General features: G+C 36.6%; 1 protein-coding gene across 1 annotated transcript in view; it reads right to left on the bottom strand.

The window, feature by feature from the left end:
- The window catches only part of LAMA1 (laminin subunit alpha 1), a 96,542-nt gene that overhangs the window by 3,196 nt on the left and 67,890 nt on the right, over nt 1-25,456 (bottom strand). Inside the window, exons 36-59 of the mRNA XM_079299683.1 lie at nt 25,153-25,315; nt 22,644-22,854; nt 22,296-22,412; nt 22,035-22,198; nt 21,276-21,414; nt 19,971-20,064; nt 18,660-18,776; nt 17,052-17,234; nt 16,603-16,757; nt 14,564-14,707; nt 13,634-13,767; nt 13,322-13,472; nt 12,675-12,799; nt 11,184-11,334; nt 9,872-10,016; nt 9,123-9,264; nt 7,890-8,004; nt 7,537-7,707; nt 6,962-7,113; nt 6,302-6,487; nt 5,682-5,844; nt 4,443-4,555; nt 3,194-3,383; nt 1,070-1,228 (exon numbers count right to left, since the gene is read on the bottom strand). Of these exons, the coding sequence (XP_079155809.1) occupies nt 1,070-1,228; nt 3,194-3,383; nt 4,443-4,555; nt 5,682-5,844; nt 6,302-6,487; nt 6,962-7,113; nt 7,537-7,707; nt 7,890-8,004; nt 9,123-9,264; nt 9,872-10,016; nt 11,184-11,334; nt 12,675-12,799; nt 13,322-13,472; nt 13,634-13,767; nt 14,564-14,707; nt 16,603-16,757; nt 17,052-17,234; nt 18,660-18,776; nt 19,971-20,064; nt 21,276-21,414; nt 22,035-22,198; nt 22,296-22,412; nt 22,644-22,854; nt 25,153-25,315 (3,584 nt within the window). The remainder of the gene's footprint in view (nt 1-1,069; nt 1,229-3,193; nt 3,384-4,442; nt 4,556-5,681; nt 5,845-6,301; nt 6,488-6,961; nt 7,114-7,536; nt 7,708-7,889; nt 8,005-9,122; nt 9,265-9,871; nt 10,017-11,183; nt 11,335-12,674; nt 12,800-13,321; nt 13,473-13,633; nt 13,768-14,563; nt 14,708-16,602; nt 16,758-17,051; nt 17,235-18,659; nt 18,777-19,970; nt 20,065-21,275; nt 21,415-22,034; nt 22,199-22,295; nt 22,413-22,643; nt 22,855-25,152; nt 25,316-25,456) is intronic.

Below are 25,456 nucleotides of genomic sequence, written 5' to 3'. Positions count from 1 at the left end.
AACAAAAAGACAATATTCAGTAGAAACTGCTTAGGGATTCACCTGATCTCATTGTAGATAAAATATTATCTGAACAAAACATAGCAGAATCTACAATATTTGCACAATTATATTTCTGTTATTACATATAATTATGTAAGGTACATAATGTCTTAGAGTCAAAATGAAATAGTTTAGAAGCAGAGCATACACTGTCTGCAATATACAGAAAGAATTGCATTTGTTTGACTGTGAGCAGGGATACACCCAAGTAAAAACATTCCAAACATGCTTCAGCAAATTAATGAGTAATCAAGATTTCTGTAGGACATTTTGCAAGCTCTCTTCATCAAAAAGATTCATCTGAATCACTCCAGGGGGTGTCTGGGCACTGGAACAGGCTCCCTGGGGAAGTAGTCACAGCACCAAGCCTGACAGAGTACAGGAAGCATTTGGACAATGCTCTCAGGCACATGGTGTGACTCTTGGAATGTCCTGTGCAGAGCCAGGAGCTGGACTTTAATGATCTTTGAGGATCCCTCCCAAATCACGACATTCTACAATTCTATGAGAAACATTATTGTCATCACCATAATCCTCATCAATATAAAGGGTTGCACAAGGAAGAAGGTGACAAAAACCTACCCTTTAAAAGCATGTATTAAAAATATGCTTCAATCCAAAGACAGCTGAACATAGTCTTTCAGAGGTATTTAAGGCATCTAATTTCCCTTTAAATGCTATAGGACTCAGGTACCAAAACATCTGAGATTGTAGGTCTTGTTTTTACCTTATACTGTGAAAGACAGGAATTTATATTCTTTATCCATTTTTAACAGAGGAACAGAATGGAAAAAAAAGTTCTGTTAAGGGCTATTACTAACACACAAGCATACAAGCTGTAGCTGGAGTCATTAAGCCATAGAAAGCTAGAAAGATTGATCTAGTAAAGGCTCATTACTTTCCTTGTTGCTTCTTTCCCTAAGTACTTATTTTTAGCCTGTCAGAGACAGGATGCGGAGTTTGCTGCACTATGCTCGTTCTAGTCTTGCAAAATGCCAGAGATACCCCTCACCCCAAACCTTCTTACATTCCCAAGATTCTTTGGTATGTAGTCTAAGGGGAGTCCTCCCACATAGAGCTTCCCTTCCACATCCAGGGTGCTACCATCTCCCAGAGCATTGACTTCTACCAATTCCTGTCCATCCACAGTGATTGTGCCTTTTCTTTTAACATATTCCATCTTAACCTGGAAAAAACGGAAGCAAGCAAACACAAATGAGTAAGCTGAATTTGTTACCTAGTCATCATTTGCCATAGAAATAAGCAATACAGTTGTTTAGTGGTTCAATTGCTTTGACATTCTGTTCTGAGGCACCCTCTTGAAATTCTTCCTGAGGCTGTGACGATTTCTGAATGCAACTGAGCAGTTAAACAGCTTTCTTGCCTTCCCAAGGGCTCACAGTGATTTCATACTGTCCTGCCTAAGGTTTTCAATGTTTTATTATTTCTTTAAATCACCAGTTTACTGCCTTAGGATATGGGCATGTCACTGAGTTTGGAGAAAGACATTCTTTGCTGGCCTCCTGCAATTCCTGTGCTACCCAGCAGCTGAGCCATCTCAGCTCTCTGAAGTGCACATTCCTATGCTGTCATTTTATGACAGGCAGTGCTACGCTGGCTATGACCAAAAAGGTTTCCAGTTCTGTCCATCTTGTTCACTCATGTCCTCATGCCTGCCTTGCCCTAAAACAATTACTCACATGCAACTGAGGGAAGTCAGCTTGACATTTATTCTTCTCTATTTACTTTTAGCCCTACTCAGAATCATGACTAGGTTCAGAATGAAATTCCATGAACAATTGGGCTGGTAAGGGTATAAAGGGGTAAAGCAGGGTTGTATGAGCTGAGGGCAGAGAATGAAAACAAGTGGTGCCTCTTTCAGTAGCAATGCATATTAGTTTACACTGCTTGCAGAGGGACTGCAATGGTCACCCCCAACTGGGAAGTGGTGTGACAGCCTTAAACTCTGAAGAAGGCTGAAGATCTGTCTGATGTCCTGGGTAATAAAGATAGGTTAGCTCTTGTATAGAATCTGTTCAGCTCTTAAAATGTGGATAGTCAGTAGGAGTTTAATGTGAGTATGTGTAATTTTAAACAGGCAGCTGTAAGTCCTGGAGTGTTCCTCCTTTCAGGGTAGGCAGCAGAGCTTGACTGTGATATCTCTGACAGAAGTTCACATTTCCTTTCTTCATGTTAATTTTTGCTGTTTTTTCTTCGGCTGATTATGTATGAAAGCCAAAAAGAACTCTGCTGATTCCCAAGGCACCTAGGAAAGCTGGCAGCTTTGTGTCATCAATCACTTTGTCCCAAAAAGCCACTTCCTAGAGTGAAGGCTTCACATATGGATAAGGGAGGGGAAGCTTAGCAGGATGAATATTGTCATCCTCACCTGCCATTAGGAAAAGTGATATCCTCAGAGTTACTTCTAAACTCCTGCAAACATCACAGTCACTTCTCATACAGAAAGCCAGAGCCAGTAGCACATGGGTTGCTTGGAGGAGCCAGGCCAACAGAGACTGATGCAATCTTTGTGCAGAAGGCCCTGAGTGCTGTGTGACACCTCCAAGCTGCAGACATCATTCCTCCTCAACTCTACTTAAGACAAAGCATTGCATTGTACTCTATTTAAGACAAATCCATGCAAATGTCCCCCTTTCTCATGTTGCCTCAGCCAAGGAAAGGAAAGATAGTGCTTCTCTGTAGTCACCAGCTGCTGTGACATGCCCAGGGAACAAGCAGTAAATGGGAGAAAAGGGAAAACGTGCACCCAGAAATCTGTCACTCTGTCACATGTTGAAGTGCAGGCCTTTGGTGACATAATGCATTGAAAGCTCTGTCAAAAAGGCCAGATTTTTTACACTTTTCTGTTAGGTCCTTCTCTGTTGAAGATGACCATCACTACACAGTTGGTGAACTATTTAATTCCTAAATAGCTTGAGATACTTTACAGTAGGTGGAAGACGGATTTGATATACAATTAATGAAAATTTAAAAAGAAAATAATTATCAAATAAAAGTTTTCTGAATGACTTCATGATTGGGTTAGAGCCAGTTTCTTTTACAACACAGAAAGTATACAGAAAAGGCAAGCAAAATCCACACCAGTACCTCCAGGGAAGAGAAAATGGAGCAAAGATTGGCGACCACCTACCGTATGCCATTTTCCATCACTGACAACAGCCGGGTGAAGAGCTACTGCTTTTCCTTTGCCTAAATCAAATGAAAAATGGAGCTGTCCCCCATAAAGCTGTAGGGCTGCATAATCAACCTGGTTTTGGTGAGCCATGTAGTAAATCAGGCCACTGGAGGCAAAGGTTCTGAGATTCAGCTGGATGGAAAGTCTAAACAATAAAAATTCAGTGTTACTGAAAGGTATTTCTTTTGCAGTGATGAAAAGCTTTTCTGGACACAGAAAACAGCCTGAACCAATTTATTGTTATGAAAGGAGATTTATTATTACAAAGGCCAGAAAAGCAGAATTTGTGTTGATTCTAAGAAAGCATGACTTATATTTCATAATGAAAATCAGTGCTGTACCTGTCAGAAGTGGAAAAAATGCAAGTCAAAAAGCAAGATAAACTTTAAGAGGGACAGGCTCAGCTGTTTGTGACTGCAGGTTTGCTTATTGCCCCAAGAAAGGAACCCATTCCAGGATAACTTTATGGCATCCATTACTATTAGCCAGGCTCACTGGGATATTATGGGCAGACTGAGAACAGAGGGAGACTTAAATGGTAGAGGAGATTAATGAACCATTTATTATGTGGACACCAGGTTCAGACTACATGGCATCAATCCTCTGCAATGTCCTTTGCTCAGCAGCTGTAACAGAAGAGCTAGAAGGAAAAACCACTCTTTTTTCAATGCCTGCAGGGACTTTCAGAGTTGAAAGAAGCAAATACAAGTGACTTGCAGGCTGTGTAATGGGGACCTTGTTGGGAGCCTCTCAAACAAGTAAAAAGAGGCAGAAAGGCTATTGCACATTAGGTCTCAACAAAATGATCCTTCTCAGCAGTCTTGTTTCCTTCAAGCACATCTTCAAACATGGAAAGTGTACTTGCAGAAAAGAGAGAGGAGAGGGTGAGATGTCATCTGCATCAGACAAAGGAATAGGGACTGGATGTGTGCTCTATATGTGGAAAAAAGAAATCAAAGCATTGACAGAGAGTACGGTGAGACTCAAGTCTGAGAGGAAAAAAATCCAGAACTCTGACCATGAATTACTAAACTCATGATCATTAACCTGGGATACTTTCTTCCATGAGGATCTCACAGAAACCTGAAGTGAGGGCCATGTTCAAAGCTGGCAATGCAGTGATCAATCATGAAAACCATCACTGCACTTCTTGCAGCTCAATACAAAAATAACACTGTGCATGTGTAATTCAGGATATACTCACTTCTTCCTGACAGCAGACTGATTGAAGAGCAGGGTCAAGTGGCTGCCTTTGGCAAGTCCAAACTGATGGGCGCCTTGAACATGATTAGGCAGCTCATCTTTCGCACAAACTACCTGTTAATGAAAGGTCTTTATTGAGTATGGTAGTGTCAGGTGCTGCCCAGCAACTGTTGAATGACAATGTGCCTGCACAGAGCTTTGTTGGAAGCAAAACTGAGCTACAAGATAACCACAAAATATACAGCAAAACATCAATTAACTAAACTCACAATCATTCCAACTTATCTCCAGGCTCAAAAAACCCCAGTTCTAATGATTAAGCTATGTCTCATAGACAGCACTGGCCTTTTCTACTGAGAAATGTTCGTCATTTGAGACATATTCAATTCATTTTTTGTCTTAATTGAAAGATAGCCCTTTGGATAACTAATACTAGAAGTAAAAATACAGTGTGAAAATCTTACGGGTTTGGTAGAAATATTTTCATATTTTATGAGAACACATTATTTTTGTTATGATTTGGGGTATGAAGAGCTGAATAACAGAGTATACGCCAATGCTACACTTTATCTCTAAAAAGGAGAACTTACTTATTTTTATAGTCACAGTTATATGTATGAAATCTTGCTCTTTTATAAAATCAAATGTAAAAAATTATGCTTTCTGTTGCCACAGGAAAATGGTTTCAGAATGCTTTGGAAACCCTTCATTATAAAGATGTGCAGCTGCAGGAGGAGAGAAGTAATGTGCCTTCTCTCTTGGGAACAGGACTCTGTGAGAGGAAACAGGTGCCATGCAAGCTGCATTCAGACACTGTGTCTCTCAAGTGATTTGTGCCTCTTCTCTGACATGGAGCAGAGACTGCATGTGTGTGACCAGGAAAACAGGAATGCAAAAAAGCACAGCTAATGCAAATTTGGGCACAGAGTCCTGTTTGCAGGAATACAGTAAAGATAGCAGTTACTGTAAAGTTCTTCTTGGGAGATTATCATCCCACTTTTTCTTGTTGTTGTTGCTGCCTGAAGAGTGATAAAACCTGACTACATTTCCATTCCAAATGGCCAACAGGCTGCTACAAAGATTAGTATCACTTTTTCTACAGGAAACACAAATTTCAAACCAACATCCATTGAACCATTCCATACTGCAGAGGATGCAAATATACACAGTCTATAATTTGACAATTCTCAACCAAGAAAGGACAAAAGAGGTGGCAACAGAGCTTTGCTGCAACACGTACTTTTTTTGTATCTGTGAGAGGTCTCAGGGGAACTGGTAGAGCCTGAAGTTCAGGTTGAATCACAATGTCTGATGCCTGTACAGCTGGTTTAGGCTTCTCTGACAGAAAGCAGCTGTCCATATCCACATGTTCATACTTCATGGAAGTGGTGAAATATAAAAGCCTATATTTAAAAAAAAAACAACACATTTTAAGAGGTTCATTTCTGCTTATTTCCAAAGCAGAAGGAGAGCATTTTACAAGCTCTTTCAGTAGTATCAGGAGAAAAGGGAACAAAAGAAGTGGCATCTGTGACAAACAGATTGAGAAGTGGCAAATAATCTGTCCATAGGACAATATGAATCTACAATATTTTTGGAAAAGCATTCTGCATGTCACTGCAGATGAAATTACCATAGAGAAAGCTGTGCTTTGTGCAGCATCTAGATAAACATTGAAGACATTTTTAATACCATTTAGAAATATAGCAGGGTAATATCCATTTTCTCACTGTTATAATAGTATCATGCATATCTTGTGTTAAAAAACAGGCAAATGGAAGTGTCATGGAAGAAATCACAAACATTTAATAATTACTACACATGGTTTTCCAAAACAAGGCAGTAACCCTTCTGACTTACTCCTTGTTAAAAATAAGATTGCTGATACATCCATGAAAGGAGCCAGCCAATTTTAGCCCTAAGATGCCCTCTCCTGCTGGAATGCCACCAGTGTAGAAGTTGGAGATATTAATTGGGCTATTTTCTGCTGCTGAACCAAGCCTTAGTTCTGCAGGTTTACTTTCATCCACCTGTACAGTTATGATCCTGAAAAAGATAAAGTAGGGAAAACATTCAACAAGGTCTTAGAGAGTCATTTTCAGATGAAAAGCATTCCTATCAGCCTCAAAAACATCCTCTTCTAATAAATAAGGATTCTATTACTTTGATAATTCTTAAAACTGGATGCTCTACTTTTAATGATTTTTAAAATGTAAATTTTTGTCAAATATCTTGCTGAATTATTTTGATAGCTGTGTGTCTTTTTTTCTATTACTATTTAGTATGCTTGTATTCAAGTGCCCCAAGCTGTTCTAGAGATTTTGAGAGCTTTTACCTACACCTCTATCAGTGGCTGTATAAAATTACCATGTAAATCAGAACATCTGCATTGACAGCAAAAAAGCAGAGCCCTGATTATCCCACCTAATAAGCTAGCAAAGGCAATTCCTCAGAGAGTGCAGTGAACTGACAACAACACACAATAATTAAACAGGTAGTACTCTCTGCAGTCACATGTACCTCTTATTCCGAGTTAGGATGACAGAGTGCTCTTGCCCATCACTGTATGTTCCATTGGCAGACCGAAGAACTACTTTCCTAGTACTTGCTCTATCTCCAGCATTAACATGCACTGCAAGATGACCATCAATCAGCATGATGGAAAAGAAGGGCTGTAGATTTAATCAGAGGATTAATTTTTAACTGTAGCTCAATTTTCAGACACTCAGTTAGTGTTTAAATAGAACATACAGGAGAAAAATTTACCTCCAACCTTGTTGCAAAATTTTTAATGAAACTCAAAGACTAGTAGAAATTGTATTGGTACCTCTCAGAATGCAAAGCCTTCTAACAGCAAAAACAAAAGTTGGATGTTTCTCCAGTCAAAATGCTTCTAGGTAAAGTGCAAGAGGTTTGGGTTTTTTAATGCACACACTACTCCTTCTCTTAGAGCAGGAAATAATAAGATTTTCTCTTTGGATTCTAGAGGCTCCAACTATCCATCAGACACACAATATATATAGCAACCTGACTTGATTTTACAAAGTAAAAAGGGCAAAAATAATTCCCAAAAGTTCTTTGTTTTCAGTACTTGCCAAATGTGCTTGTCTTCGTCGTCGCTTTTCCAGTCCCCTACTGAGTCCAGCAAGGATGATGCCACTGCTGTTCTTTGTAGCAAAAGTTGCCATCAGTTCTGACTCTGGGCTTAAAGACTTAGGTACCAACTCAATATATCCATTGTTCATGATGCTTACACTGTGAATAGGCTATTTTTTAAAGAACAGAAATAATTACTGAATTTATCCTTACATAGTGTCAGGGAAGAAAAAAAATCAAATATAGATTAGATTATCTTAGAATTTTTAAAGATAAATCTGTTTCAACTCACAGTAAACACCACTATTCCATTAAAATAAAGATCAAATCACAAAACTTAAAAGTATCCTACCTCCAATACACAGCCTTTTCTTACTCCATATGAATTTCTAAGCAAGTCAAAGGTGGAACGAGATATTTCAAGATTCTTGATGCATCCAACATACATTCTACTATTAAGACCTTTCCTGAAACACAAAACAAGGCTGTCTTTCCAAGGAGTAGTACTTGGAATCTCCTAGGAGAAAAGATTGGTTTCTTTTCAATAAGAAAAGAAAGAGACCTGTTTCAAAGAATGCAGTTGGTCTGCTGTAAGTGAAAAGAGATGTACTCTAAGTTTTACTCTGAGATATTAAATCTGGTCTTAAAAAGAGTCAAGATAATGTTGTGTCCAAATTAAAGCATGCAAGTGTGTAATGCTGTGTTGCCAGGTCAGGTCATTTCCCAAAACTTTAAGGTGAATCTTCAGTTGAAAGAAAATGGATTGTGCAAAAGGGTAACAGCAGCTGTCTATTATGCAGCACTTATTTTTCAGTTTTCAAGTCTGGAAGATGCCTAATTTGGTTCCTGGTTTAAGGCTGAGAAATCTAAGGTTATCCTGCCATAATCCCTTACAGGCTGGTATGCCAGCTAAGATTAACAAGTCTGCAGTCTGTAATGACTGTGCAGAGACCAATAATGTACTAGAATTTACCTTACTGTCAAGAGCATAGAGAAAGTTTAATTAGATTTTCTCTTGCCATATTTATCCTTCCACAGTGAAGCCAGTGGAAGAAATGTGACTTTGCAAGTTCAGTACAGACAAAAAACACCCATAAACTAGAGACATGCTATAAAATATGTATTTGCAATGTTTTCTGTTGATCTGTTCAGATGTTTTTCCTCTATTCCAAGTTACTGAATTACAGGAATTCTGCAGCTCAACTTCTATCCTTAAGCACAGTTTTGCCCATAAATGCCATCTGGAAAATGCAAGGCTAGCACAGGTAGAGATCAAAGGAGCATCATTGCAGGCAGCAGTGATGAATGCTTGCCCCAAAGAGCAGAGGGGGCTGCTGTGGCAGCTGCTGTGGTGGAAATCACCCTTGGAGGAAGAAAACAAAATTAATTCTGATCTGAACTGCAGCATCAGACCTACCAGTGGAAAGCACTACATCAGAGTTTGAAGTCAAAGCACAGACGTGGTATATAAACTAAACTCCAAAATTCACTTTTTTCTCTAATTTCAGAGGAGTTAAGAGTGTGTAAAAGTTCTTCCCTCACCTTACAAGAGTCTTAGTAAAGGTGCAAAATTAAGGCACTTTACCTCAAAGCTCTTGACCTTGGCAGCCCACCAATGAAGATTGGGTCCTTATCAGAGCGATTCAGGTCTGAGGCAACCCCAGGAGATTCTCCTTGCTTGGTTTCTTTATAATTAAGGTTATATGCATCCATGACTGCCAAAATTCCTGCAAAGAAATGAGAGTAAAGATCTGGAGAAGAACATGAATACACATTCTTTCCTTCTGGCAATCTTGTCCGTAATAAAGGAAAATGTATTCATTGACTTGGATATGTATGGACAATCTTCTTATTTTTACAATGAGCAATTTATTGTACTTCCAGCTATTCTGTTAATCTCATTCATTCCTCTCTGCCAAAACCAAATCTGGAGAAGTCTACAGGAAAATAGATAAATTTGAAAATATGTTTTAACTATTAGCACATATGTGTCATTGCTGAACACAGGCCCCCACATAACAGTTGTACTAAGCAATATTAAAATGCAGAAGAGAAAAAGTGATCCCTCACCTACAGACTCAGACAAAAGTCTGTCTTTAAAGACTATTGGTATGCTTTTGTGTACTTTTGTGTTTCTACACGACCTGCTCTTTATGAGATGTGCTAAACCAAGCACAAGATTTACACTATACTCCTTTAAAATAACATAGATGTGGCTGCTAAAGACTGCATTGGAAGTGATCAAATTTGGTTGTAGTGATGCTCCCTGAAGCTGTCTTAGATATTTGTATCTGTAAATGTGCAGACACCCAGATTTTTCAATCTGTAGCCTACCTTGCTTCTTGTTCCGATTGAATGAGATTTTGTACCACGTTCCATTGTTGTAACGATTTTCCGTTGTAAGAGCAAGAGGTCCTGAACCAAGATCGACAGTCACCCTCACTTTGCCATCAACAAGCTCAAGGGACAAGAAGTCTCTCTGAGAGGAAGGAAAAAAAAAACCCAAAACAAAAACAGATTACAAACTAACAGGTTACATTCCTGGAAATAAAATCATTCCGAAGAATGCATCCCTGGAAGGTTTGGCCAACTGTGTGGAAAAGACTTAGCAACTCTTGCTCCTGGACTATTTGTTAGACCCAAGATGCTTATCTTCACTATATTTAAGAAAATTAAGTTACAAGTACCTCTGAAGGATGTATTTTTGTTTTGTCTTATTATTCTTACTTAAATGCATTATGAGGTTTGATTACTCAGCAGAGGAAGAGGTAAATAAAGTCATATTTTCCTGATTTTGGATGAAGTTAAAAGTAATTTGATTTGATAATTAGCATAACAATCAAACACTATAATGCTTTTTCTGCAAGAAGCAAAGCCGTTCTTCAAATATTAAAAAAGACTTTCTGAATTGCATTAAAGGTGCCCCCTCTGAACTGTTAAACTTAAACCAGATATCATTGTGCAATGTATTCAGGCAGTGAGTATATAAAACAAATGAATAATGCAGTGTCTCTGAAAGAATCTGCACCCAAACAAAGTTTTCCTTCCTTCAGGAATATAAAACCACTATCTAAGAATGCAGTAAACTGCATGACATGACAATGAAGCCCTGCTGATGGGTCTGGGCTATATTGCTGTTGCAGGGGTTTTATTTAATTTGTTTCAGTTTACTGAATTCCCATCTTATGGATTTAATTCAATATGCTTTTTCATTATTATATTGTCCTTCTGCAAGCTCAGTTCCAAAACATTTTTATATTCTGAAAAGGTTTCTCCAACTGAAAAAAACTAGCTTGTTGCCCCTATTGTTTCCTGTTTTGTCCTTTAGTTAAATAATCATTAATTTTAGTCTAAAATAATTAATTTTTATTCTAAAATTTAAATAAATTGTGAAGAATTGTTTCCATTGTTTAATTTTGCCCTTAGTTTAGGTGAACATTTGCTCTAATGAGTTGTCCTCTAGGATTCTTGTCTTTTGGATTCTTGTCTTTATTCTTTAGGCTTATCATGCCAATCACAGGAGACAAACTACACAAAAGTAGTAATATGTTCTAATATATGTGAGCTGAAAAATAAAGAAACCAGTAAGCCACCAAATGATCTAACACTGTGTATGACAATTTAGGAATCAGACCAATTTTCTTACAGTGCCATTTGAAGCAAGATACAGAAGAAGCCCATTTGGTGAAAAGGTACTGAAAAATATTATTATCTGGGTCACTGTTGAGCGGAGTGCCTTCTCCACCACTGAGTATCCACTGCCATCAAAATGGAATGAAGTGTCCTCATCCTGTGGGCTACAGAAGTAGAAAACCAGTAAAAAAGAAGTTAACTGAACATTTGTTTTTTCCCAGTAATTTTTATATAAAATATAAGAAAAGTTAGATCATAGGATAGTTTAGGGTGGGAGGGACCTTAAAACCCCTCCCAATCAACCTCCCTGCCATGAGCAGAGACCAGGCTGCTCAGAGCCCATCCAACTTGGCCTTGAACACTTCCAGGAATGAGGCATCCACAGCTTCTCTGGGTAACCTGTTCCAGCATCTCACCACCCTCTCTGTAAAGAGTTTCCTCAAACACCTAATCTAAACCTACTCTCTCTCAGCTGGAATCCATCCCTCCTTGTCCTGTCACTCCATGCTCCTGTAAATAGCCTCTCTCCATCGTTCTGGATGACTCCCTTCAGGTACTGCTGAGTCAGTGCAGTCTCCAGGCAGTAATTTATAAAGTGGGAAAACACTTGAAGCTTGATGTAATTAATAACTGAAGGATTCCAGCCAATGGCCACTTTCATTATACAACCTCACAACACTGATTTAGCCATGGGAAAGGATGCACACAAGACAAGTGTTATTCCCTTATGCATGAAAATAAAAGCCAAACCCAGTGATTTCCTAAGGGAAAAAAAGAATTGTTACAGCATACACCCTCTAAATTAAAACATGTCATCCATTTATCAAAATGCTTTGCATAATTGCTCTTACAATACATGATCTATTAGCACCTTTCCCTGCAGCACTTGTAAAAAATATCTCATACAATCAAACAGCACCCTCTGCTGTTTCTGCATGAAATATTCTGCAAAGGGAATACAAACAAGCATATTTCTTTTCTATTCCTTAAACATAAAAATAGTACAGCATGCAAAAGGTAACAATCTCAGTGGCTACAGTTTTGCTATCGATTTTTTTTTGTAAGACTGCTTTACACTGTTTCTTACCCTAGGAAAGAATAAATTTGTCTTACTGGAAAGCAAAAATTCCAAAGTATTTTGATTCACTGGTAGTCTCTACTTACCATTCACAAAATAGAGAGCAATAATAAAACTTCTCTGAGAAAGTGATTCAAAAATTGAAATTCCATATAAATAAGTTGACACTACTGACGCATTCAGATTAATGTGCTCAGAACTGTAAGTTAATGATCAGTGAAACACTGCAATTTGTCTGAGCTCTCTATTTTTTGTTAACACAAAAATATAACATTACAAATGTAAATTACTCTCAACCTGTTAAAAATCAAAACAAAACAAAAAACAACAACAACAACAAAAAAAAAACACAACAAAAAAAAAAAAAAAAAAAAAAAAAAAAAAAAAAAAAAACAAAAAAAAAGAGAAAAGAGTGAGACAAAATACCTTCCAAAACAGCCATTGCACTTGCCCTCTCTTTCTATGTAGTTCCAAAGACCAACAGATTTGCCATTCAGGGATGCCTCTCCTAGGCACCCTTTAAAATGTGTCACCTTAACAGCAGGTGATTTCTATAAGACAAGAAATACTTCATGAATACAAATTAATGTTAAGTACTCTGAAAATTATGCAGTAAAATTTTTGCTTGGTTGTTTTCCTTGAACTTTGTAAATATAAGTCATAATAAGAAAAAAACATGTTTTAGTTTAACTATTAACAATTATAATTCAAATAATAATAGATTACCACATCAAAAAAGAAAATAACTATGTCCTTGACCTACTTACTCACCTCATGGCATGAATAACAATTGCAAACTAAAAGAAACCATGGAAGAAGCAAACAAAATCCAAATTCATTTTATAATGTCTATACATGGTGCAGGCAGACACAGACAAAAAAACTTAATATGTAAAAAATTCCAGGGAAAATTAACTTCAGGATACTATAAGACTCTTACAGCATCTCTACTTTATGCTCAGAGCACCTGGCATTTCTTGATGAAGTAACCAAATAATGCAATTACTCCTAATGCAAATACATTTCTCAAACATGTTCAAAACAATTAACAGAAGCCTGACTCAGAATTTAACCTTGATTTGCCCTCCAAGTCCTCCAATAAACATCAGGGTTGACTTGTTAACATCCAATATGCTGGCTGTCCCCGGAGAGGTTCCAGATTTAGGTGAAAGCTTCTCATTGGAGTTCATTTCCTCTATGCTGAGTGTACCTGTTTTTCCAAACCTGCCAAATACAAATATTAATAAACAGTCTTAGAGATCACCAGACCTAATCAACACATACATACAATTGGCTTCTCTTTCTAAGGACAAGAAAAATCTCATCACTGAAAAACTCAGTGGGTGCTTTATGTACTACACTTATGACATTCTTATTTTAATTACCTGGTGGCATGTATTCTGTGCCATTTGTTGTTGTCAATTTGAAAATCAGGGTATTCCACTCTTGTTGATCCAGAGCCCAAATCCCAAAGAAGAGACACCTTACCACGTCGCATCTCCACTGCCAGGAAGTCTGTCTGAAAAGCATCAGAGCCTATTCTAATTACTGGAATCAAATGTGAATTTTCACCAGTAACATGGAGAAAGTTTTTCCAGATTGATCCCATATTACAGGAGTTGACCTTTAGAAAAAAGGCTTTTCACTCACCTCAAATGAAACACTGAAACACAAGTCCTTCAGGTTATATGCAATATATGTTTTCTTTATATTATATATATATAAAAACAGGAGATGTACAGATACATAGATGTCTAGAAATATACAATCCTGAGTGTATGTGAATGATTTACCAGTCTGTAGAAAAGTACTATCCCACAATAGTGTGCCACAAGGAACTAGCAGCTGTTCATTTACTGGGATTACAGAGGGAATGAAGAGGACAGCAATGTAACACTCCCTTTCAAGTGAATGGATACACCATGCTCATGAGAGCCAGCTTCAAGATGTTTAGCTGCGTTATCAAGCAAATTGTTTGATACACTCCAGCATGTGAAAGTATCACGGAGGGTGTTACACTCCATGTGGTTAATGCACAACACAGGAAAAGGAACGGGGACTTTCATCCTAGAGCTAAGAGGCAATGGCTAAGGAATCTGGTACTTTTATTCTCTATCTCTGAAAATGTCTGGAATCATCTCAGGCACAATAATATCTTCACCCCTAGTGAACACATCTGCCTGCAAGAGGCCCCACTTGGTTGCTTAGTTTGAAATCTAGTAAGAAAAAGCTTAATTAAAACTTTTAAAACTTTACAAAGTCCGTTAAAACTTTTGACTACCATCACCCTCAGTAAGTGTACACCAAAAACTTACCTTTCCATTGCTACCCAAGTAGAAAAGAAGGTTATCTGGTTCAGCAGTTTTCACATTGAGTGTTAAGGTGTTGTAATTTGTAGATGAAATCTGGGGCTGATAGGCACGAATGCAATCTCTGTCTGCTGATACTGCAACTTTAATCTGGGGGGAATAGAAGAAAACAGCATGTGAACAAATCTCAGTGTACACAGTATCATTTGTGGAGTACATACCAAGCTTCTGACCAACAAATGACAACCCTTTGCTGAGATCCTTCCATGCAATCTAAGTATTGCTGCCTGGGGTAGATTTTTGCAATCTTGTAGGTATCTTGATAAAGAGATTCAGAATAGAAAAGAATGAGATCTGTCTTAATGCACTCACTCAGCTGGGAGGTTTACATCAGTAAATAACCTATTCAAATACCTCAGAAAATAACAGTAAGTCTTGGATCAGAAGATCATAAATCAGCAAAAAGCTATATCATATCAGAAAATAAAGAGACAGAAATTCAAAATGTTTTAAAATAAACTATTTCTACTCTATGTGGAAATATTTTTTTTAAACAAATTAAGATTATTTCAGATTAACAGTAAAAAATACATTTGTAAATATATGACAAGTTCAACTTTTTAAAGATTAAATAAATCATATTTCTGTTGTCATACCCCTAAGACCACTGTTTAGTAAACTGATAAAGCATTGATCCAAGCTAAATGCAGCCAAATTTCCAACAGCTTGGTAGTATGACAGAAAATCCATTTTAGCAAGAAAAAAGCCTTAATTCCTTTAACTTCATGGAATATATATGCAACTACTAAATACATATAGCACACGTGTGTGTATGCATGCATCTGGACACAGATACATAGTTTCTCTTGTGTAGTAAAAAATTACAAACAAACCAACAAACAAAAAAGGTCAAACAAAAAAGATCAAACAAAAAAGATCAAACAAAAATAAAAAAAACAAAAAAAAAAAAAAAAAAACAAAAAACAAAAAAAAAAAGCAAACAAAACCCAAAAAAAAAAAAAAAAAAAAAAAAAAAGAAGAAAAGCCACACAAAAAACACCCCAGCAAAAAAACAAAAACATCCAAACAACCCTAACCCCCATGCCCCCCAAACCAAACAAATCCCCTCAAATTGGAAAAAGGGACTTGGCTAACACTTCTTTTCACCTTGCCAGGAACCTCTGTGGCTTATGACACCTCAGAAAATACCATTCTCTTTTTTTTTTTTGCAATGGATTCATTAAACTTCAGCAGACTGTGACAGAGAAGCAATAACCATATAATTAAGAAGATTTACAGGAAGAACTGTGTGCCTTCTGTTCTTTTTAAAAAAAAACCTCCTGAAACCTTGCAATAACATGTCCACAATTATGTCAAAGGCATACCAAAAATTACTCATTGCAAAATAATTTTCATATTTCTCTCACAGTCTAATGAGATCCATAATATAGTTGATTCACTCTTGCTCTCTTTAAGGAAGAAGCAGAGATTTAAAAACACATATACTGTCATAAAGTACTCTGGATGCTCAGCTGCTTCTTGCAAAGAACATATAGACATGACAGGCCATAGATGGCAAATCTATTGATAGAATCAACACTTGACAAAAATTTGTAATGGTACTTGATGTTATATGGAGACAGCCCATATCAATCTCCAAATAATCCCAAAAATTTACATCTCATACTGAAGAGTGTAGCAGTATCATTCCCCAACTTATTTCTTTCTCATCAAAATCTCTCATGACTGCTCTCTGACAAACTATGTTTCATTCTTTTTATAGGAATCAGGAGGAAACAGCAGATAAATTACTAGCTAGCTGTTCTGACAAACTCACAAATGCAATAAGAACCTTGATGCTAAAACCTTAAAATGTACCAACACCCCTGCCAGTATGATTCTAGCATCAGTCAGTGATCTTTGGACTTCACTGAGATTCCACAACAACAACCAGGTACCTTGAAGGTAAATTTTAGGCTCCTTATCTCAAAGAACCTCCCTGCCAAAAGTGAAAATTCATTTAAGTCTGGGATTATGGAACTTACAGATGCTGCCTGCTTGCGGGCCTGGCTGATAAGTTCTTTAATTTCAGACAGGTTTCTGTTCAGGTTCTCCTCTAGCATTTTCAAAGGTTTGAGTCTGTCCAATAAAAGACTAGCTTGTGCTTCAACTTCTTTAACTTGTTTTTCAGCTGTGAATGCTGTGAGAACATAAAAGAAATGATGGGGCAGGGTGAAAGCAAAATGCACTGTACATTGCTAAAATACTTAGTCAAGGCAGACAGTTTGTGATAATTTTGGTTTCAGCAACTTTTAACATCAGTAACAGATATACATCCCATGTGAATCCTCTAGAAAACTTTTTAAATAAGTTAGCATATTTTTACTGAATTGGAAATAAACCCTCAGTCCATCAGACTCATATTTAATGCCTGTTAAAACCGAATATTAATACTGCCTCTGCAAGCAGTGTCATTTCCACAGAGCAAACTTACCAGCTTTTGATGAATCAGTTATGAGTTCACTTGTTTTCCTCAAAGAGTCATTAACTTGGGACAATGTAGAAGATGTATTCATTAGCTTTTGACTGAACTCTCCAAAGTGACTTAAATCCACCACAGCACTGGTGTTTGCAGACACAGCCAGCTCTTTCACTTCAAGCATGTATTTCCTGGTATCTGAAACACAGTTCCAAGGTTAAAACACATTCAAAACCTTCATACATACTTGTAACTAACAAATGCCTGGCTTTGTAACAGCAGCTACAAACATAGTCAAAATACTAGGAATGCAGTCAGTTACATTCCTGTCATAGTAAGAATTGTATTTTTGTTTCACTGGGGAACTTGACTTTGCCTATTTCATCAGGAAGTTTGTATGAATCCATCAGGAAGTTTTTATGAATGCTCCTAGTGTTTAAGTTCCCTAAATGAGTGTTGGCACCCAGAGACACTCGTCTGAGACTTCAGTTTTGAATCCTTTGCAAAGCTGGTGAGGCAGAAGGTCTAGTTCACCCTCTGTTTCTGGCTACCATCACCAGTTCCTGTACACTGAGTGCACCACTCCCACTCTCAGCCTGCCCCTTACACCCTCCACCAACAACAGTGGGAAGATGCTGCAGCTGCAAAAAAGGCCTGAGTCAGACCTCCAAGGATGTTTCTTCACCACTCTACATAGAGAGCAATGCTACCATGAAGCTCTGACCAAAGGGAAAAAAAAAGAGAAAACCTCAAGAAATGTGACAGCAAAGCTGAAATCTGTGAGTTAAGGAGAACACTCCTGTGATTTTTAATTACTTAATTTTCAATGTGTAGCTTTATATTATATAGCATCCTGCAGTTCATATCCAATGTAACATCACCACTACCACTACCCTTTAGCATGAATTAGGTCTCTGAATTGCAAAAAGGGTATTTTAGACTTTGAACTTGGCATTCTAATCCAGATTCACAGTAGAATCAAACAACCCTAGTAAGAGGTTATTATCAGTGGTTTTCTAACTTAAAACACATTATTAAGATTGGTATAGTATTTCAGACCCTCTTATTCACAACTTCAAAATAATTTTCTTTATTAGTTTCCATGAACTCCAGGTCTTGCCTTTATTCAAAATAATGACTGAGAAAAGAGGAATTCTTTCATTTTAGAAAAGTATAGAAAATAGATTTGAATCAATTAAATGAAGTCAGCATTTACAACAGGAAAACATTTACAAGCAAACTGTGAAATTCACAGATTACCATAAACAACTTTGAAACAAGCCAGAAAAGAAAGTGAAATCTCAGAGTTCCATACGTAAATTTCTCTGCATGTGGGATTAAATATAACTTTGCTCTCCTTTCATATCAGTGCAATTATATTTCTATCAGAGCCCATACTGATTTACAGCAATGTGAAATGTGAATCAGACTACAGACCTTATATTATAATCTAATTATGTTTAATGGGTTTACTGAAAAGAATGTAAAATATTTAGAAGGCTAAATGAAGTCTCCAGTATAGTTTATTGCTAGGTCTCTGCAATCAGATAATGAACAGGGTTTTATTACAATTGTACTAGAGAGTTCTGTAATAAGGAGAATGTCAATATAAATTTCACTTACTGTTAGGCAATGCTCTGAGTGTCAACAGAGAATCATTAAGTTGGTTGCCAATTTTATTAGCACTTCCTTGAGTCTTTTCTACCTTTTTGTTCAACTCATTCAGTCCAAATAGAAGTCCTGTTGAAAGAAAAAACATATGCATAAACAATTACCATACAACCCACACAAACCCAAAGTACTCATTTATCTCATCAAGGGAGCTTTTATTTTTCAATAGAAAGAGCACTTTACAAACAGGAATGCAAAATGAATGCAGTATAAATTGATAAGCTCCTGTTCTGTTCAAATCTACCCTTTTTGGCCAATTCCATGAGACTGAAGGACTACAAACAGAGTGAGGAAAAGGTTATGAATTAAAACAATTCCATGAGTGTGAATTCTAATAATTTTTACAGTGCTCTTCATGTATCATGTTATCTAACAGAAGCCAAAGACGTGACTTTTTTCTATGTATTTGGGATATTTGCACAATCCTCTCATTAGAAATTAAAATATGTAAAATAGAAGGAATTTTTTTCAAAGTTAATTCTCTCCATGTGAATTACATAAGGATTTATACATATTTGTAAACCACTGGAATTGCAAGACAGCATCATTTTACTGTTACAGTTTATCTCTGTGAAACATTCCCTGTACAATTTTGTCAAGAATTTAACTTAGAGTTTTGCTTCTGCTCCTACAAAATGCCTGTGTTCAAAATGCCTTTGAATTTTCATGATGTAGATTTCAATGTTTTTCTGGTATCTTTGGAGTAATAACAAACCCAAAAGTATTTTCGAATTTATGGAGACAAAGAACTTCAGCTGCGGTTTTTTGTTTTTTTGGTTTTTTTTTTTTTTTTTTTTTGTTTTGTTTTGTTTTGTTTTCTTTATTTCAGCTGTCCAGCAGGAAAAAAGTAAAAGGGACTAGGATTTAAACATAAATCTCGCATACCTGTGTCATTCATGACTTATTACATAAAAATGAGTGGAATTTTCAAAATTATGCTTTTTCTTTGTCTAGTACACAATATTTAATGATTTAATTAATAAAATTTGGAAAAACAGCCATTGCAAGTACTGCTTATAGGTAAATGCAGCATAATAAAGGCCAAATATTAAAATATTTATGGGGAAAAATTTTATTCTTACCCAAAAAATGAAAATCCTATGAGAATCCATAAAAACATTATTCTTAATTGCATGAAAATATGTACATAGCTATAGATATATATCTACCTTTGTTATTTCTTTAATGAGCATAAGCTAACTACACAAAAAAGCAGCATAAAAGAGAAAATAGAGGCAGAAATGTGAATTCTATAGAACTGACCATCATTTTTTTTCTTCAGATTTTTAGCTTCATTCTGAAATTTGGAGCTAAGCAGTAGAGTTTCTTTTCCCAGAAGGTTGAAAGACTCATCTGGCTAAAAAACACAGACATCAAGTTGCCACATAAGAAAAACAGAAATGCAACTGAAAACATTGAAGTATTTGCCAACACCTATATAAAGTTATTGAACATTCTTGTTATTTATGAGTATTCTATTCATTAGCTTATAAAGCATCCATTAAAAATAATAGAAGTTGTTATCCTTTATTAGAATGTGATATATATATGTATAAAGGATATATATCCTTTATGAGAATGTGACATTAAATGTCTTTGTGACTTAATAATTAAAAAAATACAACTATAGATGGAACAAAACATACAACATTTTAGTTTCAATACTTCTAGTGATTCAGTGCTGTCTTTTGGAAATTCTAATTCCAGGCCTAACTCAAAATATCCAGCTCTGAGCAGTTTAAAGTATGATATTTCAAAATCACAGTCTTAGAAGCATTTTTACCTCTCTCCAACTGAAAAAACCTGGAAAAACACCTTGAAGGATTAATGCCATAGAAAGCTTTAATAAGACAGAGTGTTATATAATAATATACAAGCTCACAGAACAATGTCCACTATTTTGATCTCTGCCATGCAAATGCATTGCCACACATTTGCTTCTGCAGGTATAACATGCATGACTAAGAGATGCGAGGAAAGGAAATAAAATTATAGGAAACTGTTAAAATCAGATTGGGAACTGATCTGGTCTTTCTAATCTATTGTTTCTGATAGTCTTTGAAGGCAGAGGGAAGGTAGATACATTTGTTATCAAATGTTCTCTACTAAGCAAAGTAGCTGTGGTTGGTAATACCCAGATAGACATGGAAGAGGGGTAGGTTAAATAAGGAGATTGTTGAATAATTACAAAGGTGGAAGGGAGCACTAGAGGACTGGGAATCTAAGTTCTATGGGAATGTATGTCAAATGCCTGATAAAAATCCTCATAGAATCAAATCCAGGCCAGCTAAACATGCATTAGACACTAAAAAGCAAACAAAACAAAGGGAAAATGGTACTGTGGCAGTGAGAAAAGCAATGTAAATATAACTTGAAATGTGGCGTCATTACTGCCTTGGTGTAGGGATTCAGGATACAGTACATACTGGCTGGTAGGACAGACTGCCATCAAGGACATGCCTCCATCAAGAAGACTCAAGTTTTCAGCAAGTGCAGAAATAATTAGAACAAATATTCCTAAATAAGAAGGGGGAAGACATAAATTAAAGTACTAATTTTGATACTTACTAAATCCAAGGGGCCATTCATAACTCTAGATGCATCATCTGCCAAACTCTCTGTTCTTTCAATCACACTTTTAACGCTGGAGTGAGTGTCGACAGCAGCAGTTGCATTCAGAGTCAGGTTTCTCACCCTAGAAAGGTCACTACACAGACAATTAACAAACAATTCTGTTTTCAGTCAAACAATGAATTCCATTCCTTCGATTACAACATGCACATCTTTCCAGAATACATGAAGCACTCTGAAAGAAATGAGCACACCTTGCCCAATGTTGCATAAGGGGCTTTCAATTCATTATTTTGACCTCAAAGAACCAGTTACAAGGTTTCCAATTACAGGGCTTTTTTCTGCTTTGTTAGTTGCTGTTCTGTTTTGATCCATTCCATCTCTTCTCTTTTTTTTTTCTCCTATTTTGTTTCCTTTGTGTTAATTTTTTCAATTTATAAAGACCTTTAGAACAAACAAATCGTATCACCTAAACAGAACAGAAACAAGCCCCTATCTGAAACTCAAAAACTAAGTACAGATACAGTATCTAGGAGGAAATTATAAACATCTGAAATCCAATTTATATTAAATTTTGCTTTATTGAATTTACCTGGCTGTGGTGAAGTCAAGAATTGCATAATGTTACTCCAAGAAAAATTTTCTGATTTCAAAACACGAGCAGGGAATTTGTTTAGTGAGTTAGGCTTCTACCTATTTGTATCAAGTCTGACACTAATGTAAATCTCATAATTTTGTAATTCTTGGGTTTATCACCTCTCTAGTGCATGTGCAAGTCTTTGGAACTGGGTGGCATGTTCCTCAGCTCTGTACACCAAGTCAAGCACTCCTCTCACAGACATCTGCATCACCAGCTCATCCACGTGATGTTGCAGTTTGGTGCTCCACAGGACCAACCCATCCTGGTGGACTTCTGCATTCTGCAAAACAAAATGTTTCCCTTCTTTTTTTTTTTTTGTTTCACTAGCAAAACAAACTTGAGAGTCTCTAAGAGGATGTTAAAACCTGGGGACTTACAAATGTAGAGTTCTTTACATCTTGGGCAAGAGTGGCAGCAGCATTCAGTAGCACCTTCCCTTCTTTAATGAGCATGGTTGAGACTTCTTCACCTTCCTTTATTTTTAGCTTTTTGTCCTACAGCATAAATCAAGTGTTTTATAGTAGGCTGATAAGCCAGCTATACTGATGAGTTCATATAATACATAACATTGTAGTTTTCAAACAGGGGTCAGTTTTTCCTAAAATTTTTAAGGTATCATATATTTTAAAACATTTTAATATGTTTAAAAATGCAAAATATCAGTTTTAAAACACAAGCACATATTTGACACCACTTATGCAGCAACACTAGCTGTCCAGTCTTACATTTAATTCTGCCAGGTTGCTGGAGATGAGAGGAAACAAGCGATGGGTCTCACTGATGTCAGAGAGTGCCTCATTCACCAGGTCCTGGGCATCCTGCAGTCTGCTGTTCTGCTTTGATAAGAATTGACTTGCATCTGTTTTTAGCTCAGCAAGTTCCTGCTGGGGTTTGAGATACTCTTTCTGAACCTGGGTCAACAACTTTTCTGCAGCTCTGAAAAAGGAGAGAAATCAGAAATTAAGGAAACAGCAAAGGAGAAACTTAGGCATGGATTTCTTAAGGAGAAAACAGTGTAATGTGAAATTAATTTACAGTCATCTTCCTACTAAAGTCTGCCATTTTCTTCTAGAATAGCATGCATACATATGGTAGTTTAGCTATTCATCTTACCACACAAAATGATGACTGCCTGGGGAGAACAATACAGTTCATAAACTTTGCATGTAATGACTAGAGGGGAATGGTGAGAGTATGAATCACATTTGCTTGGACCTAATTTGGGACATAACCCCCCACATCAAAATCTCTGTGAAACTTTCCTCTGGGAGTCTTCTACGTCTTAAGTGCAGTGATTCATATTTTGAATGTAGCATCAAACCATCATTTATGAGGATTGGCACTGGAAAGTTACAAGTAACCAGAACTGAAAGACATATACCCAAGAGTCTGGAAAAGTTTAAATATCAAATAAAAATAAATAGTCTTATTAAAATGAACACTGAAATGAACAATCTCTGCACTTATATTTTTAATCAGCAACAGAGATTATCTGGCAAATATTAAATTCTCCCAAATCTGTCAGTTGTTAATTGCTTCAGCTGTTCTACTTGGGAATATTTGCATCTCCATTTGAACACTTTCCAGAACTGAAAGGAACAGAAATTAAAATTATCCTGAAAGTCTATTCCTTTGTTTCTCTTCATTTCAGCACATATGCTGAACATTGCAACTCCTGAAATGGTATTTTTACATAAATGTTTGTCCTTGTTAATCTGAGTGCATATCACATAGATCTTTAGCCAAAGTAAAAGAAACCTAGTTTATTTCACAGTTATATACAGCAAAATGAATTCCAACTTTCTTACTGAACAGCAGATGTGCATTTGCATGTATTTCCTAAAACTAAAATCTCAGACTCCTTTCAATCGGAAGCCACAGCCTTAAAAAAATTACAAAATCTAAAGCATTTTACAAGCCAATAATGGATTCTGTTTCAGCATAGAGTAAAAAAGTCATATTTCACATTGTATGGGGACTTTGCCCTTCATGGTAAATGTGTGGAGACCTCAGTTACAAATGCTGCCTCAAGTACATTATCACAAACTCAATCCACTGTGAGTCATGTGGTAAAATCTACTCCCTAAGATACAGACTAGCAAGCTACTTATTTAAATAATTTTTGAATTTACAGCTGCATTGCTTAAGAAATTCTGCAGAGCAAATAACCTTACAGAACTTATTAACTCTCTTCTTAGATCTGTCAAAGGACCCTTATCAGAGGCTTTCAGAAATTGCTACAGACACTATAATTGAAAAAGTTAATTTGCAAACACCTTCTATAACAGCTCAAAAGCTGTTGATGTTGAAAGTCAGAAGCTTCTTTTACTATGGAACAACACATCCGGAAGCATATTTGAAATTCCTAATAAGAATAAATGGTATATTTCTGGTCCATTTTCATGTCTATATAGTTTCTATACACTTCTATATTCAGCAGAAGAGTGTGCTGAACAAAATGAGACATGCTACCAAAACAAACACACTATCCTGCTTAATCCAAAGTACTTAATAAAAAGTTCAATTTTCAGAAATATTCTACTCTGGTCTAAATCCTTGTTCCTTGAAGCTAATGTTAACATTCCTGCAGGTTTTGGTGTGCTATGGCATTAGTTAGTATTTCTGAAAGTGGAACAAAAAACTTGCTGTATTTTGGAAATGTAATTTTTTTATCTTGCAATAAGCACTAATAATGTCTATGAAAGACATTTCAAAATTCACCTGGGAAGAAATCAAGAAAATAGAATACAATCCTAAGCAGTGGCTGAAAATGCTTTAAGAAATGTCTTGGTTTTATTTGCAGATCTTTGCATTACATATTCCAATGAAAACCAATTGTCATGTCCTTCAGCAGGTCTGACATGTCCTGGGCTTGCAACTGACTGAGACAGTTTTCAGCCAAAATATGCACAGAGATGTGTATTAGGGTCAGATCTGAAAGAATCTGAAGTCAGTGAGTCTTTTGACTTATTGCAAGGCAATTTTCTATCACATCCAAGTTAGCAGGCTTTACTACTGATTGTCCAGACATCTAAAAAGACTTTATTATTGATTTGTATCACATGGGATGACGAAATCAAATCATGTAACTCCAAAACAAAGTCCACATAGCTCCACCTGGGCTGTTACACTGCCACTCAATATGGCAAAATGTTTCTCCAGGTAACTCTTCAAAAGAGCAGTGTTGCATGGTAAGACATAGGTGAAATAAAGATTTTGGTAGAACAAGCTTACTTTAGGACTGTGGTAGCATTATGGTGCTGTCGAACAAAATCCTTCTTGCGCAAGGCATCCAAGAGGGCAGAAATATCATCCTGCAGGCTCTGAGATGCAGCATTTGACAGTGGCAGATCCAGGCCCAGTGTTTCATTTAGTGACAAAGCAACTTCAGCAAGTGCTGAGTAGGAGAGTAAACAATTCAGTCATACCATTTAAAAAAAAAAAAACATCTTTGAATTCCCTGTGCAAACTGCAGCATTTCCCATGTAAATAGGACTTAAAGAGTTGCAAAGGACATACCCTTACTAAATTTTGTAAA

The sequence above is a fragment of the Erithacus rubecula genome, assembly GCF_903797595.1.
Source record: "Erithacus rubecula genome assembly, chromosome: 3".
Lineage (NCBI taxonomy): Eukaryota > Metazoa > Chordata > Aves > Passeriformes > Muscicapidae > Erithacus > Erithacus rubecula.
This window is presented reverse-complemented; position numbering and strand designations above follow the sequence as displayed.